At 41.3% G+C, this 17,364-nt stretch overlaps 1 protein-coding gene across 16 annotated transcripts in view; it reads left to right on the top strand.

Annotated features, from left to right (window-relative positions):
* Window positions 1-2,101: 2,101 nt before the first annotated feature.
* The window catches only part of ank1a (ankyrin 1, erythrocytic a), a 107,482-nt gene continuing 92,219 nt past the window's right edge, over window positions 2,102-17,364 (top strand). For 15 of the 16 annotated variants that reach the window (XM_059337257.1, XM_059337254.1, XM_059337252.1 and 12 more), the window contains exon 1: window positions 2,102-2,402. In XM_059337257.1, coding sequence (XP_059193240.1) covers window positions 2,277-2,402 — 126 coding nt within the window. In that variant the 5' untranslated portion in view covers window positions 2,102-2,276. The remainder of the gene's footprint in view (window positions 2,403-17,364) is intronic. The other variant, XM_059337260.1, reaches the window with a different exon arrangement.

The raw sequence follows: 17,364 nt of genomic DNA, 5'->3' as shown, positions 1-17,364 counted from the left end.
CCAGCTTCAGCCTCAGATGATCCAGCTCCTGTAAGTGGTCCCACTGGCTGTGTAAACATCCAGTGTAAAATGGCCCCCTCCATTAGCTGAGCAAAGGTATACCATAGCAAGACCATTTTAGTTTGCTAAGCAGAAACGTCCTTATTACCAGTGCAGAGAGTCCCGCTGGTGATTCATTTAGGCACATTCCCCAGGAGTTCAATATTGTGATGGATGTCTTGCCACAGAGCTGTCAGCCTGTCAGTATTTGTGTTTGTTTGTGTCATAGCTAGGCCACATGAGCGAGTGATTTGTGTAGTAGCATTGCAGACAGAAGGCAATATCACCAGTCCTATTCATTAGTATGCTGCAGTATAGAGAGAGAGCTGCTATCAGATCAGGGGAAGCCTTGGCAGGAGAGCAGAGGAAAAACACATAGAAAGAAAGACATAAGAACAGAGATTTGGACAGGAAGCAGCAGCAGATAATGACTGAAATGTACAAGGATGGATCTAAAAAATGGTTACAATTTGAATCTTGGCATTAAGTAGTACGCATGGCCAAGAAATGTCGTGATTGAATTTTTTAAGAGCACTTTTCATTCAAGTTGGGCTCACTATCATGAGTCATTGAACTGATAACTGTCAGGAAAGACCTGATAATTACTGTAAGAATAGGAAAAGAAATGACAGATTGAGACAAAGGGATCACGACTGATAATATCCTTCTTGTTTTTGAACATTTTCCAGTGTGATCGTCTAAAATCATTTAGGAGAGAACTCCCCCTCCCCAAGAAATTAAGATGTAGCTGCAGTAATAACAGCCATTTCACCAGCTCCTCCTGTGTGTGTGTATGTATGCACTCAAGCACGTGTGTTGGCATGCGTGTTGACTATGTGTGTGTTTTGTGTGTCTACTGTATCAGTGTGAACTGTACGTGTGATGTATAGTGAGCTGGGCAAAGAGAGATGTTAAAGGATATTTTTTGCCTGCGTCAGCAGCATTGCAGGGAGGAGGGGAGAGTGAGCGAGGGAGGGAGGGAGAGCAATACCAGTAAACAGGTGCCGGCTCCATCAGCACCTCTCTCCCTCTGCACCTCTTTCTCACTGCGCACATACCCATATACATTGTACATAAGCACAAGAGCCACTTATTAAACAGTAAATGTATTTATACCAGCGTTTGTTCTTTAATTGTATGTAAACTACAATAAGGGATCAGTTAGGAAGAGAAGAAAAGGATCCAGAAAAAGAAGTCAAATAAGCAATGCTTTTGCTGTTACTGTATCACATTTAACAGTAGTTGGTCAGGAAGTGATATGGAATAGCTTTTTATTGCTCACAGCCTCACTCTAATAAACACAAGTACACTGCACCAAGATCCTTGCACGGGTACCAATCCTGTCTGCTGCAGCGCCTAAACAGTAGAGAGGGAGAAGGGAGTAAGGAGAGAGAGAGAGAGAGAGAGAGAGAGAGAGAGAGAGAGAGAGAAAGAGGGGGGGTAAACGAGTAAGAGGCAGCTTTTTTTTCCTCATGCATGTTTTAGATTTTTTTTCATTTCCTCTGGTATCCGTGTGTGAGATTGCATGATTGGCTGTGGTGATGACGGGTTCCCTGTGCAGCCTAGCGATCCTCCACAGATGGACACACAGCAGGACTATGAGATGCTGAGAAATTAAATACAGGAAAAGGAAACAAAATCAATGCATGAGAGGAAGGAGAGCTGACTTTGATTCAAAGCTGCTCAGGCTATTCCTCAACTGACTGTCAGTTCATCCCTCTTTAATCTTTGTCGATGGTAGGGGGGGGTCTCGAAGCAGTTTCACAGAATTTCAAAGCAGAGAGGGAAGAGAGATGTAGAGAAGGAAAACAAGTCAAAAGAAGGAAAACCTGTTTGTTCACTGTTATTTACCTTTTTTCCTCCGCACAGAGAAAGAGGGAGACCAGAGAGGAGGGCAGCAGAAAAATTGAAGGAGGGAAGTGTACGTGAGCGATTGAGAGAGGGGCAGAGTGAAAGAGAGAGAGGGAGAGAGAGCAGCGCTGCAGTAGCATCCCACAGCAGACGGCTGAGGACTGCCGATGTGTGTGTGACTGCACTGCTGAAGAGGAGGAGGAGGAGGAGGAGGCAGAGGGTGAGCACGCTCGCAGACTCTGCAGGGCCATAGAGGAACACAGAGCAGCAAGCGGCAGCGCTAGTGTTGGCCGGCACCAGGTAGAAGTCCCAGCGCTGTCGCCCCGCAGACCACCGCCGTTGGATCTGGACACGCCAACGGCGCCCAGACCCCCGCCACCAACGCCATGGCACAAGCCGCCAAACATCTCCGCAAGAACAAGGATTTAGAAGCCCAGCTAGAGGCGGAGCGCAAAGAGAAGGAGGATGAGAGAGCCAAAAAGAGGAGTCGCTCGCGGGATAAAAAGCGCAAGGTACTGGGACTATTCACAGGTGGGGTAGTCAGGGGTGGAGTGATGCGGGGTTAGGGTGGGGAGGGAGGGGTGGCTGGAGAGGGGGGCAGGAAGGTTGAGACGCCCCCCCCCATCCTTCTTTCTCTGTCATGCTAAGCTGTGATCAGGGGTGCCGGGGCACACATGGAAACTCAGTCATGAGTGTGTTTCTACTGTGTGTACACACAGTCTCCCTGGCACACATGTATGTCCTGTGCATACAGACATGGGAAAACGGTACAACACACTGCATGCTCTCCTACTCCTCTCGACTGCTTGATACCTGCTTTATTGACTGTCCTGTCTAAACCGTGTGATAAGGCAGTGTAGTACTCTCTCACTGTGTCTCTGTCCCCCTTCACATCTCTGTCTCGTCCCCTCTCTCTGTCTCCTCTCTTTCTTTGTTTTCACACTGCGGTATGGTGTCAATGAGTGAAATTTCACTACAGCACTAAGACCGTAAGCTTGTCAGTTTTACACAAACAGTCCGTACTCTTCTCCTCTCAGCGTTTTCCTCTATGTGGCATTTTAATGACTGCAGAGCGATACCTGCAGACTTGTGTCTGACTGCGAAGTCCCAGGCAGAGCTCGGCAGGGCTCGTTGTAAACAATAAATCTCTGCTCCACCAGCCACAGACTGCAGGGACCTATCACCAAGCTGCCGAGTCTACTTTATTTCTCTGGCCTCTCGTCGGATTTCACTAAAACTCATTAATGAAAATGAGTCATCCGCAGATTGTGCTGTTGTGTGTTGGTGGCAAATTGGTCCTCAGCAACCGAGTATGAGTCCAGCCGCCCTGTGAGCATGCACCGTGCCAGGCTGGCTGTAAACCAATCTGATGCTGATGCAGTAGAGACAGCATTATGGACAGAAACACAGTACAGCTTCCACTTTCACAGAGAGGGGAGGCAGGGCTGAAAGGCTGGTGGAGGGATTAGATTTTTCTTTTTGTTGTGCAAGAAAGGGAAAGGTGGTATGACTCAGATACACCTGGGGTACATGTCTCTCAGTAGGGGTTTGCTCCTCAGCGCTTTTTGTCAGACACAATCGTTTCATCACACACACACACACACACACACACACACACACACACATGCCACCACTCTCTCTGTGATGACATGAGCTATTGAGTTACTGTAAGGTTTCTCCTCATTCTTCTCCTCTAACCCTCTGCGAGACAGATCTTATCAAGCTTTTGCCAAAAGGACCAGGAGTGTGAAAGTGGGTGCAGAGAAGCTTGTGTGCATATGTTTTATGCATGCATTCTGCGTGTCTGGCAAGATGAGATTCAAGAAGGGAAATCCTGCAGCTCTAACAGTTTGGATAAAACAAGGATAAGATTTCTGGTGAGGGTACTAATGCATCCCAACTTTGACTGAAAGTGTATGGTTTCAGAGGATCCCATATCACTTACGTAACCATGCAGCTTAAGTCTTTCAAATAAGCTTCCTGACTCCCCTCCAGCTCCCCCTCCCAACCTCTCTTCCTTTTTTTAACACCGGCTTACAGCCATTCCTGGTTTCTGGAGCAGATGTTAATACTGGGGGAATTCTCTCTCTTTCTCTCCAGTGCACTCTTTGTTTCCTCGCTGATGCCTGCAGCAACGTAGTTAAATTATACAGCCCGTTATTCAGAAGTTCCCTTATATTGCTTGGTGGTCAACAAAACCACCGTCACACTTAGTTGTTTTCTTTCTTTGCCACTCAACAGACTGTTTTTCGGTAGTTGTTCCATCAGCTGTCTTCTGTATCGACCTGCACCTCGGGAGTGTCCCTATCCTCGCGGTGCAGGCAAGGTCAACACTTTTATCTGTGACAGAACCACATTTTTTATTTAACCACCCTATACATTTTGCACACACACATACTAACACACGCCAGCTTTTCTTTATTAACCCAGCTTTTTGTTATGTAAGCCTCAGCTTCCTTCTTCACCAGAGGCCATTTAAATGTTGATCCTCCACAATTAACGTGTTTTGTGTTGTTATATGAAGAAGAACTCGCAGCTTCTTCTATTGATCCTAACTTGTGCTGATTTGTTATTGCTCTGGTATTTTGTGTGCCAGTAGCAGGGCTCAGTGACAGTGACATGTTTGTGTCACCATGCAGGGTTAGGTCAGGACAGAACTGTAGTCACTTATTGAATTCAAATTACATTTCAATTTTTGTAATCGGTTATATAATCCATTACAAAAAATTTAATATTATTGCAATGCTTTTGGATTACTTCAAAATGTAACATGGGAAATATTATATCTTCTATTAGGGCAGAGCGATATGATGATACATATTGTCAAAAATATATTATAAGGTCTATCTTATATAATTTATATTTAGCATTGTTGAAAAGAAAGAGGCCAAACTGTGTTATGACAATATTTATGTTATTTTAACTCTTGTCGTGATTCCTGCATTTCGAGTGAACCATAGAATTGTTGTTTTGCTAACATGAAGGGTGAAGTCTACAAAATATGTTTTATTATAATATATATATATATATATATATATATATATATATATATATATATATATATATATTGACCAGTTATTTATTGAATTCACCAAAAAAACATCCTATATGATATATATTGTTATCGTGATCTGAAATGATCCATATTGTGATAGAAGATATACTATACTGCCCAGCCCTCCCTTATACCAAAAAAAATGGACACAGCCACAGAAATTTGTGTTCCAAAAATAATTTTTTAAACATCTAAAAGACAAAATTTGCATATTTAGCTTTAACTTATTTGCTGTTTTTTAGTCAATGGCCAGTATGTCAGATGCCGTTTTCATCAGTTATTATCATTGGTTGTTATCTTAAAAATGTCATTTTAAAATCAACGCCATATTTAACATATAATAAATGCCATATTTTAAAGATTAAATCAATGTAACTGTAATTGCACATTTAAAAAAATGTAATCTGGGCAGTTACTTATTTTTGTAATCTGATACAATAATCCTGAAGTCATGTATTGTGTTACTACCAAACCCTGTCAGCAGGTCACATGGTCCAGTCTTCTGCAGTCTTATGGCCTCTGGGGGGCTGCTAGCTGGGCTTTTAGTTAAAAGTCGAATTTTTTTCTATTAATAGATTTTAATTTAGCATCTTTTAAATATCCTATTGGATTTGTTCACCCTCTTTATTGTTTAAATCTCTTTAATCTACTATTTGTGGCCAATGTATATCTCACATGATTATTTCCATCCCTGCGAGGCAATCGCAAATCTGTGTCCGCTGATGGATGTCCAGAGTCCTAAAGCAAACAATTCATCATCAAAGGGTGAACGTGCCATTTTAATTGGCTTCATGGTGTAGTGGTATTGTACAGCACAGGTCAGTTGCTGAGCAGTGGCTAATGCTGTCCTCAAATTACTTTTATTGATGAGTTTGCTGCTCTTGAAAAATGAGCATTGTCAGGATGTGAACAAAGCCCTATTGTCCTAGTCAGCACCTATTTTCACCTCATTCTGTATGTGGGTTTGTGTCTCCATCTAAAGCGGGTCTACCTGGTGAGAATGGCTGTGAAGTACGAAGCAGTGCTTTGCTGTGTTTGTATTGTTTGTCTCATATCAGCATGACAGATAAAAGTGTCTCGAGTGCAGTTTTCATTTTAAACTGTTTACTTATTTAAAGATTCAGGATTATTCCAAGGTCATAGGAAGTGTACAGCTGGCATTTATTTCTCAACAGACTGTTTGAAGATTGGAAATATATCAACACTCCTGGTCAACATCATTTTGTTTTTTGTTTTTTTATTTTTTATCCTTTTGCATTCTCTAAAAATTGTCTGCTTCAATTTAATGGTGAATTAAAGCCTTTCTTAAATAAATCTTTGCAGTTATATTTCATCACTGCTTTAAATGCAGATGTGGAAAGGCGAGAAGTCTCTTCATGATATTTATACAAGTTAAAAAAGAGTGCAAATTCCTAAATTCCTAATTCCTGTGTTTTGAGCTGGTAATGCAAGTGTTTCAGTTGGACTCTTAATGACCATTCAGATATCTGCTTCCTCCCGTTACCAATTGTTTTAGAGCTCGAGTATGTGATCAGTGCTTGGTGAGCCCCCAGGGTGTTCAACAAATCCAATAGTCCCATTCAGGATATACTGTATGTTCACAGCAGTATTTTTGTATGCAACAATATGGATTTCTCTCTGGAGTCATTTGCCTTCTGCTCATTTGCTTGGAGCACAAATTAGTTTTGTGTTTCAGTGATTTTTAATCCTGTATCTATGTTGAGACACAGGAATGCATGTAAATAACCTATTATAATTGTTATTGTTGTGAATAGGATAGCAACCGATAAGGATTTTCATTATCAATCAATTTGCCATTTAAGAAATCCTTCTCTTGTCCATATTTAGTTTAATATCATAGAAGACTAAAAAGAATGCCATGTATTTACATTTAAGAGGTTGAAAGAGTTAATTCTTGGCACAAACCTTTCAAACATCTCCAAATTAAGCAAACACAATTTGTAAATCTGCAGCTATTTCTGCCAGCAAATGTAACACTGGCAAGCTGCTTCTTCCAAAACAAAAGCTAAAATTAGTTGTTATGGTTAGTTTGTAATTAGTTGTTTTATCCTGTTATAATTTATTTCATGATTACACCATGAATTGTCCTGTGGATGTATCTTTGTGCTGCATCTGGTATCCAGATTAGTATTTGTGGATGTATTATTGTTTTCTTTAAAAAGAAAAAAAAACCCTCCTATAGACGGGTGTAAATGTCTGTTTAGCTATCAAAGGGAAACCAACTGTCTAACAAACTAGAAACAGTAAAAATCCAAGAGTCCAAGGTGATGTCAGGTGAAAAAATGTAATTAATTGTAAGACAAGAAAAAGCAGCAAAGGCTCTCATTTGAGAAACTGGAAGCATTAAATGTGAAAAATGAAGTAAACAATTAATGAAAACAGTTGCCCATTGATTTTCTGACTGACTCATTGTAGCTCTATTAAACAATATTGATGATGTAAGTGTTGAAGGACCGTATGTAAAGTCTGTGTTTGATGCAGCTAAGAGGTCATCATTTGTGTGCACATCCGCTTTCTGTTAAGTCAGGCTTGTCTGTTACTTGCAGGGCAGTGAAGTGCGGAGAAAGAGTCGTAGCAGCTGAGGACTGACCACTTAGTGGTGCTGGTACTCAGACTCATCAATACAATAAGTCTGGTCAGGATGCACTATGGCTACTTTGTTGCTGGATATTGTCTGGCACTCAGAGGTGTTGGCTTCAGCTTTATATCGTAGCCCATCAAGCATCTTTGGGGTTAAAATCAGTCGCTTAGACTCAACCGTGGTGCAGCTAACATGGCTGCCAGCGAACGGTAAAAGTACCATCTAAGTGCTATCTCCATCTTCATATAAAGCAGAGGTGGCATCAGTGGATCAGCATTCCAGCCTCGTCTCTGTCTGCCCTCCAAAATCTCTTCCCCTCCCTGCCTGACCAGGAAGCAGAGCCTTCGCTGAGGTTAATGTGTCGATGTCTGAGACAGATTGGCACTGTAGTGCTGTAGGTGTTGATGCCGTGTTTATGTGCATGCATGACTGTGTGTGTTTCCAGTGTGTGCTTCTAGTTTGGTGCAGTGGATTAGGGGGGTGCTGCAGCAATGACTAAGCCCATCAGAGGCAACAAGAGCACCTGTCTGCTGGCTGCTTACCTGCACCCTCACTGGCTGCTGTGATCAAAGTGATGAATTTTAAATGAACCATCCTTCAGATCAAAGATGGTGATCAATTTCATTATCGGCTGCTACAACATGTAAATAGTTTTTATGGCCGTGGGTCTCTCATCTGGAACTTGGCTTCAGTCGATATCTTGAGACAAATAATCAGTGGCCTCTTATTTCACCTCTTCTGGGTGTCATCAGAGGGATATTCTCTGGTTCTCCCAACAAAGGCTGCATCTTACAAATATTTATATTATCAGTTAAACTGATGATTATTTTTCTGATTAATTGACCGTGACATTCAGGTCTTGTAGGAAAGTTTTGAAATTTTGGGGAATACGCTTACTCGCTTCCTTGCTTACACTTAAATGAGAAGATCAATACCACTCAAGCTGCTGGGCTACGTCTTGGTCTGAGTAATAACTTCCAGGAGTCTCTGGTGGTTGCCTGGCAACCTCACGGCGATGACCAGATTTCAGGAAGCCAGTGCCCTCGACACAGGCTGCCGTAAAACTGCAACTTGTCGTTTTTGCACTTTGTTTTCTGGACAAATAAAACAAACTAGCGTGTTGATTTCAGGAGCTGCTGGTCGGCATATTTTGTTACCTTTGGGCGGAGGCTGTTCCACCTTGTGTCCAGGCTTGTTAGAATGAAGTAGGACACTTGAACATTTGCATAGTCATAGTTTTAGCCACACCACGCCTAATATACGATTTTACCTAATTAACAAAAAAAAATCAACTACAAAACACAAGGGGATTATTCAGATACTTTAAAAAAATGTTTAATTTGAAATGACAAACGCTAACAAAGATTACGGTACTTTATTTTGGAAATTGTTGAAATTGATACAGTAAAAATGCATAATTTTTATTCTGTAGGCAGTCAGACAGTCAGAGAAATGTATCCATTATTGTCAGAATTAGATTTTTCTTGCGAACCAAAGTAAAAGAATAAAATATCACAATGAAGTGGTATTTCTTCATTTATTGGAGACACAGGTTACATGTTTCATAATAAGTTCATAGGATTGTAAATCGTGGGTTTCATCACAATACAATATAAGATTGATTCATTGGACAATATTACACTATTTGCTGATGTCACAAAGTCTCGATATGAGATCGATATGAGATGATATCAAATGCTGATTTAACACAAACTGTTACATTTATATTAACTCATAAAAATATGATTTTAACATTTTATTTCTGAGCTCTTCCAGACTAACTTAAAGAGCCTTTTGATGATCTTTTAATTATGAAGATAGACAATTCTCAGGATCGGTTCTGTCTGTGTGCTCAGTTTACTTCTGAAAAACAAAACAGGGAGATTGTCAGAATAAAAGCCTATATTAAAGACTGCGATGTGCAGCAATGTTTGGACATTCCATCGATCTAGTTGGATCATTCACTGCTGAAATCATCGTTATACCCCTTAAGTTCCATATTATGTATTTTGTATATACTTTGCTTTAACATCTTATTTTGAAAAGCAGACGTAGTCACATGTGAATCACGTCAGCTGCTTTGATCTCATAGATGTGAGTGGCAGCGATATTGCCATCTTGCAGCACCCGTGCTTCTCGGCTGGTCCAGAAGAAGCGTCTCATGTTAGATAAACTTTACAGCAGACACTGGGTGGATTGATGTTCCATGCTGAAATACGGAACCACTTCCAGACAACTGAGGAGCCTTTCTTGGGAATGAACTTCTTTATTCGTGCATGCTGCCATGTATTTTACTTGTGTCTAAAGAACACTATGAACTACAGGAGCTAAGGGAAGTGGTGCTGGTTCTGCACTGTAATTACCCAAGTTAAATTGAAAATTGATTTTTGAACATTGTCCTAAACCACAAGTTCATATTGATAAAATTGATTTATTGCTCACTTGTAATACATAGATTCTTGAAGAAGGGGGAACAATGTGGTAAATGGTAAATGGACCTGCACTTATATAGTGCTTTTCTAGTCGTTTTGCGACCAGTCAAAGTGCTTCACACTACAGACTGCGCTCATTCACCCTTTCACACACACATTCATACTGGTGGCAGAGTATGAAGTGGCCACGGTGCCACCTGCCACCATTGGGAATTCATTCACAATCTGATGAACGCAGCATCGGGAGCAATTTGGGGTTCAGCATCTTGCTCAAGGATACTTCGACATGTAGGCTGCGACGGTCAGGGATCGAACCACCAACCAACCTTCGGTTGGGGGACAACCCACTCTACCAACTGAACTCCTGTGTGAAAATTATATAAACTTTTAATTCAGAGAGAGAAACTGGATATTTCCCCTCTGCAGTTCTGTTTTCTGGACCCTGTGTGTTTTATTATTACATTTTCAGGTAGATCTTCTATTTTAGATTAGCATTGAAGTTAAGATTTGCCCATGTTTAGTCTTCATAAACACACTATGTATGAGTATAATGTTTGTGTATGTGTGTGGCTGCGGCTCAGGTGGCCCTGTGGAACCCCTTAGACAGATGACTCAGCAGGCCTGGCCGAGGCACTCACTCATGTTGATGGAGCCTGCGAATGAGTCTCGGTGAGTCCAGCTCCTGGCTCTACAGTAAGTGCTGCTGGGGCAGGTTGGCCGGGAGCTGCAGCCTACTCTCCTTTAATTAAAGCTGGACTGGAAGGCGCACGTGAGGCCAATTCACCAACCCCCACCTCTCTCCTCCCTCCTCCTTCTCTCTTTACCAGGGCGATAGCAGGTCTTTATTTATGAGCTAGCAGAGACTGAGTGATTCCAAAGCAGACACCACACCACACCCAATCAGCTCAAAAGTTACTCTCCAGTCTTTATTAAAATAACGAAATAAAAGCAAAATAACATCAAGCATCCAGCTGGCACTCCCTCTCTGCAGGGATTCGGCTTCCCCAAAACTCACAATCCTGAGAGTTTTTTTAAAATGCTGATCAGCGATGACACATTCTCACCATGTTTTCAGCTTCACCCTCTGCAGTGATTAATTCTTTTATTTCTAGACTGAAGCCACAGTCATCAGTACTCGTTTATTTTGTGTTATTTACTCTGTAATCAAAGAAAGCTTGTAAGACACACAAGCGTTTATTGGTGTGTTTCCCAGCTGCTGATTGTAAATGAAGCTGAACTGACACGTAGGACTGCAGTGCTTTCAGCAAAACATTAGTCTGCCAACAACAGGTTTGTGTAAAGAACCAAAAAATATTAACAGTAGCAGCATCCGTCAGCTTTCTTCCTCCCACTGCACAGTTAAATCTATTCATTTGTGAGACAGCACGTGAAATGATGTGTCATATCGTGAGGGGCTTCCTTAGATTTCCCTCCTTGTGCCTCCCTCCCTCCCTCCCTTCATCTTCCTCTCCATCTCTCTCCTTGGCCGATTGCGCTAATCTCTCCTCCCAATTGTTATTCTAATAGTGCAGCTGTTACGTAACTCCCTGAAACAAGAATTGAGAGATCAGGGTTACTGAAATGGATCCTCATCATGCCCAAATAATAAGAGAGAGAGAGGGAGGGAAACAATGAGGCGAGATCTTCTTTGAGGAATTTTATAGGTCATTTCTGGACAGCTTGTTGTGAAAAAAGGGAAGCTTTTGGTGTCCGTTACCCAACCCGAGCTCTTCCCCTTTAAGCCCCTTCTGGCTGATGAGAAAGGAGAGAGGAAAGGACAGGAGGTGGTATAGGGAGCTTAGTGCTGTTTGATGTCCAGGTACTCTGAGTCCTGCCTTGATATCCTCAAACTCTGCAGCATCTCTTGGACTGATATGTGCAATACCTAGGAGCCTCTGCAATGTGCAGCCCACCACTTACTGTATTGATCTGCTCTGTTTTGTTCTATATAGAAATATTCTATTTGTCCTGTGTGTTCGCCTTTAAACAACAGGGCATATAACTTACAACAGTAGGTGTGACCTTCTGTTTCTGTCACTGTCTTCCCTTTTCATTCATGCTTCAGCACTCAGATGAGAATAAATGAGTAGGTTAGTATGAGTGATGGGTTTGCTACGTCCTTTGCTGTTCTTAGTTGGGCTGTCAAAGTAAACACAATAGCACGTTAAGACCAATTTATTTTAACTCTACAAATAGTTTTGACCCATTAATGGACGTTATTGTGATAATCCCTTGCACAAAGTCAGATGGCAACAAGCAAGCAATGAATAAAGAAAAGGGTTTTTATTACATTATTCACATCATCAGAGCTTTTACGGTATCAGGGTTGTGCAGGTCGCTGCCAGATTTATCTGTCAACAAGACCAAAGTTATTTACATTTACTGTTAATGTGACTGAGTTACTACCCAAGTACATTGTGTCTTAGGACCTGCTACATGACAACGCTCTGCGTTGAAAATAACAAAATATTTCATAAGATGTGCCTTTCGTTAAGACAGTCACAGCATTCTTAGGGCCTAAAAACGCAAAAAAAATGAAACCACCCGCCAGAGTGGAAATCTGAAACGCTGCACCGTTTCCGTTTAAAAGGTTGAAAACGCAAAAGTTTGCTTTGATCCGCTCACGTTGGCTTTCCTAGCATACACGTTTATGCAACATCCATGTGCAGTCCAGGGAAATTACAACAAACATGTCGGACTATTTCCATCAGTCAGACATTCAAGTGCCCTAGCAGCTCTGAGAACTATCCAGGAGTCATTTCAGCAGTTAAGCAGAATTATCACAGATAATATAACAGAACAGTGAAGGCACATTAATTACCTAGGGCAATTATTTCTATTTCTATTCCTATTCTATTTCGCTCTACTAGGAAGAGAAGTATGAGAGAAGAGAAGTGTCCCATGGTGGTGCTGTGTGGCAGTGCTTCTCAGTACCACCTAGCCATCTCGCGTGCATACTACGTTGGAATTTCATAGACTTTTGCGTTACTGTATCCACGCAGATTTCCCCCTAAAGACTAAACGTGGAATAAAAAGTGAGAACACAACTCCACTTTTGCGTTTTCTGTCCAGATCGTCTCCATCTAAACAGGGCCTTAGATACTATTTTCTAGCCAAGCACAGAGCTAATGCAGACAGTCTCATTAGCTCAAGTTAGATGTAGCTTTTAACAGGCCAATTATTGTTGCAGAAGGTCACGCCAAATACCACCGTACTACCCATCAGAAACTGGAAGTTAGTTTCAGTTCTATTAATGTGTGCATAGCCCTCTAATGTGTGGTTAAATGTTTTTCATTAATAGATCTACATACCCTGGCATAAATTAAGTACATTTGTCCAGTCTAGGGCTGGCACGATGTACAACACATAAACACATGGATTTGTGTGGAATGCGTCGATGCATCGCAATGAGTCTATCAGTGTATTTGCAAGTTAGCAGTGTGTTAATGCACATATGAACCCATACAACTAAACAATGTCGATTAACATTAACGTCATGCTGTAAGTCGATGCAAGCAACCACAGAAGATACAGCAATAGCAATCGGAATTGGTAAGGAAAGGCTAGGAAACTAATACAAAAAAGAAACAATTGAAAGGTGCAAGCTTCTATACAAAATATTCTATAACTTAACCGTCGATTGGTGACTGTAACTTCATTCTGAACCATGAAATTTGGTTTGTTATAAACGTGAGAAATTAGCCATGATACTGGTTACTTAATTGGAAGTGAATTCAGTGACTTGGGGTTGATATGATCCATTAAATGGAGTCTTGTAATCTTAAGGTGGCAAAATACAGAGCTCCATGTTGAAGCATGTGTTCTGCGAGTTTGCATGTATTTTTGTGTTCAAGGCGAGCATGCCAGCGTGGGACTGCATTTTTCTGTGTGTGGGAAGCACCTTATGTGTTCGTGTTTGGTGTGAAGATGAGCGCTCAGACTGAAGGAATATAGCCCAGGGGTAGAGCCATAGAAGATGAGAGTAAGAGCAGAAAGGAGTGAAATATCAGAGGAGTGTGGGTGACCCCAGGGTGACACAGCGCCCTTTTCCTCAGTATTGAATGACGGGTGTCTTATTTACCTGATTGATATGATGATTCTTTTTTTTCTGTCTACCGGAGGGAAGAGGAATAATTCAATTCAAAACCCAGCAGTACAGTAGGTCATTACAGCGGCGCAGCTTCCCGGCTGTAATTCTCAGTTCCAGTTCTCTGAGTGCGGACAATAGAGAACGTCTGATTCATTTAATGCGATGGGAAGGAGAAGATTGAGTTCATGATTGGAGTCTGAATTTCCTGACTGAATTAAACCTGCATAGTCCAAAGTGGCATCTTGAAATACCGTACATATGTTACAGCAGCTCCCCAGGTCTTCATGTTTTTGTTTATAGCAGCCCTTTTCGGTAACAGATGATCACATTACAAGACAAGGACTTTGGCCTTGTTTGGTGCCTTAGAGTATCACTCCCTGATGACAAATCTTACTTAGTGGAGTGCAGATTTCTTGAGTCATCTAATCCTCGTGTCAAGTGTCATCATGGCGTTGTAGCATCATGGACCTGTTATTAAAAGCTTAGCCATTTGTCAACCTCTTCATCTGAATCCCCCGGAGGCAGAGGTGGTGTCACTTTGATTTGATCCTCTTCCTCATCCCACCCAGCATGCGCAGTGGTGCTCTGCTCTGCAGTAAGATGACCAATAGCATGTAGATATACAGAGCATAACATTCATTCATTCAGCCGTGCTGTTGTTGAAGGTGCTACATGTACAGCAGAAGTTGCAAACATTGTTACTTAATTGCCTTGGCTGAAATATTATGATGAGTCTTCTCTGACTCTGGCAGCTATTTTTCACGCTGCAAAATGCAGTGTAGAGGCACAGTCAATCTTTACTGCAAAGGTGACATTTGTTTTCAATAACTATAATCAATTTTCAAACTGAAAATGTGGTAATGATGTGTTGATGTTAAAATGCTATAGTAGCACCTTTTAAAAAAATAAAAAAAGAGAGGACCCTGTTGTATCACACACACACGCGCACACACACACACATGCCCACACACACACACACATTTTGATGGCTGGCTCTATTTTGGATACAGTTCCACTTTGGTAAAATACCTTAAGGTCTTAGTCTAGCAAATCGTTACCATATTTATTTATCTGTCTTTGTATAAAACATTCAACAAAATGGCAAACATTTGCCAGATGTTAATGGCTCAGATCACCCAAATCAGTTCTTAAGTTTGGAGATTTCATTCTTGACTTTGGAAAATTATCTCAACACAACGTCCGCTCAGCAGTTGTCCTGGAACTTTGGCTCATATCACAGGAGCTTCCTCAGCAACTGTAATGTAAATGTAGATGTTTAAATTTCTATTTTGTCAGTTCAAATTGATTAGATTTCTAGATGTTGTGAATATCCAAATAAATAACACCAAAACTTACTTTGTGGGGCATGTGGCCTTACAGATGTAATGAAAAACAAAATAGCATTAGCCTTGAAATTTTCTGGCTACAAATAATCTATGTAATCTTAAAAATATGTCAGGGATGGGTAACTCACATTTGAACCGATACGGTACCGATACCCGGTACCTGGGAATCGGTATCGGTACTCAACGGTACCAATTTTCGGTACTTTTGCGTTTGTTTATGTGGTAATAAATGTTTATTTGTTTAATAATAAAATCTCAATTTTTCAATTCAACATATTTATTTATCAAAATATAAACTTATATCAAAACAACTTTTAACTTATTTATATCAAAACAATATAACATCCAGGATGAGCAGTGCTTTATTGTTGAGTGAACGTGCATTTTGTAACATGAAGGTTGCAGTGTTATCGAGGATGCCGGAACAAAGGTTGGGAGGTGGATGATGCTGTCAACACAGAGGAGCGCTCTCAGGTGGCAAGTGCACGGAGGAAAAAAAAAAGTTGCGAGTGCACGTGTGATTTGTTGTGATGACGTTGTAGCTGTGCGGCAGAGCACCGGTCAGACAGTATTGTGGGCACGGCATGGTTGGAATAAACAAAGTTGAGTCGGGCTGCTCTGTGCACATATCGAGGATGACGCAGGAGTCCGAGGGATTTAATTTCAGCGAGGCAGTTTGGAGTAAAGAGGCAGGTAATATTCCTGAGTTGAAGAGCGGAGTATTAGCAGAGGACCAGAGATGCGGCAGCTAGTTGCTAGCTGTTAATGACTGGTCTACAGAGAGAGAGAGAAACGGAGTAAGGAAGGTCCAATCTGGAGGCAGACGAAGGCCAAGCCCGGGTAGAGACATTGGAGAGATAGTAGCTGACGGCTAGAAGACCTAGAGCCGGCTGTTCGTCTCTGCGCCGGGGTGGAAGAGGGCAGCAGCTAGTGGCCGCGGTGAGCAGACAGGACCAGACGAGGAGGTAAATAAAAAATAGTGCGATCGTCAGCACGCTTGTTAATCAAAGATGTCAAATGAAAACAGGTTGAAATCAATGATCAGTTTAAAGTTAACGCTGTTTAGGTACCGAAACATGGTACCGTTTGATTTTACATGAATCGGTACTTGGTAGTACCTACGGAATTCGGTCGGTACCTATAAAAGTACCGAATTCGGTACCCAACCAACCATGCCTATCTGTCTGTTACAACAGAAAGGAGGAAGCAAACAGTCTAATGTTAATGATCTGACGTTATGCTAAATCCTCTTGATGATGCCAGCTAGTTAGGTAGCATGCTAACATTAGCCAACTTAATATGTGATGATCTCCAATAAAATGTGTCCGGGATGGCAGGGTACCATGTGCTGCATTTACAAGTCCCCCAGCTACATCTCTAATCATATCTAACATTAGGCACAGGAGGGGGAAGTTGACAGAGTTCCGAGCTAGACTTAAGAAAGGTCACTTGTTCAAGGTCTTTATGTGTTGAAAAAAAAATAGTAATGTAAACATTTTCATGAGCAACCATCTGCTGAAGAAGATCATGTGATACGATTTAAAAACTATGGAAAAACTACTGATCTGACCTTGTGGTGAGGTCTTTACATATTTGTCTCTTAGGGAATGTTTCTTTGGTAAAAAGTAGATCCCAGATAAACTGTTCACACTATTGATTATCATAAGAAATGTAGTTTTTAATGCTGAGTGCCACATCCAAACCTAGGAAAATAAACCAAATCTATCTACATGGCTCTTGTCTTATCACTAGTAAACTGTAAACTGTCCCTTCAAGTTACTTAAAATAGTTGAAAAGTGAACCTAAACAGATCTTATTAGGATATAAAAAGGATGTGTATGCTATAGAATCCTGAACCTTCACATAATATTCCAAAGATCTATAGGAGTCGGGCAGGATTGAGTCAATATGAGTAGCTGCCTTGTCAGCTGGGATGTGAGCTCACTCCG

Source organism: Centropristis striata, chromosome 7 (genome assembly GCF_030273125.1).
Source record: "Centropristis striata isolate RG_2023a ecotype Rhode Island chromosome 7, C.striata_1.0, whole genome shotgun sequence".
Lineage (NCBI taxonomy): Eukaryota > Metazoa > Chordata > Actinopteri > Perciformes > Serranidae > Centropristis > Centropristis striata.
The sequence above is the reverse complement of the archived record's forward strand: the minus strand, read 5'-3'. Positions and strand labels throughout refer to the sequence as shown.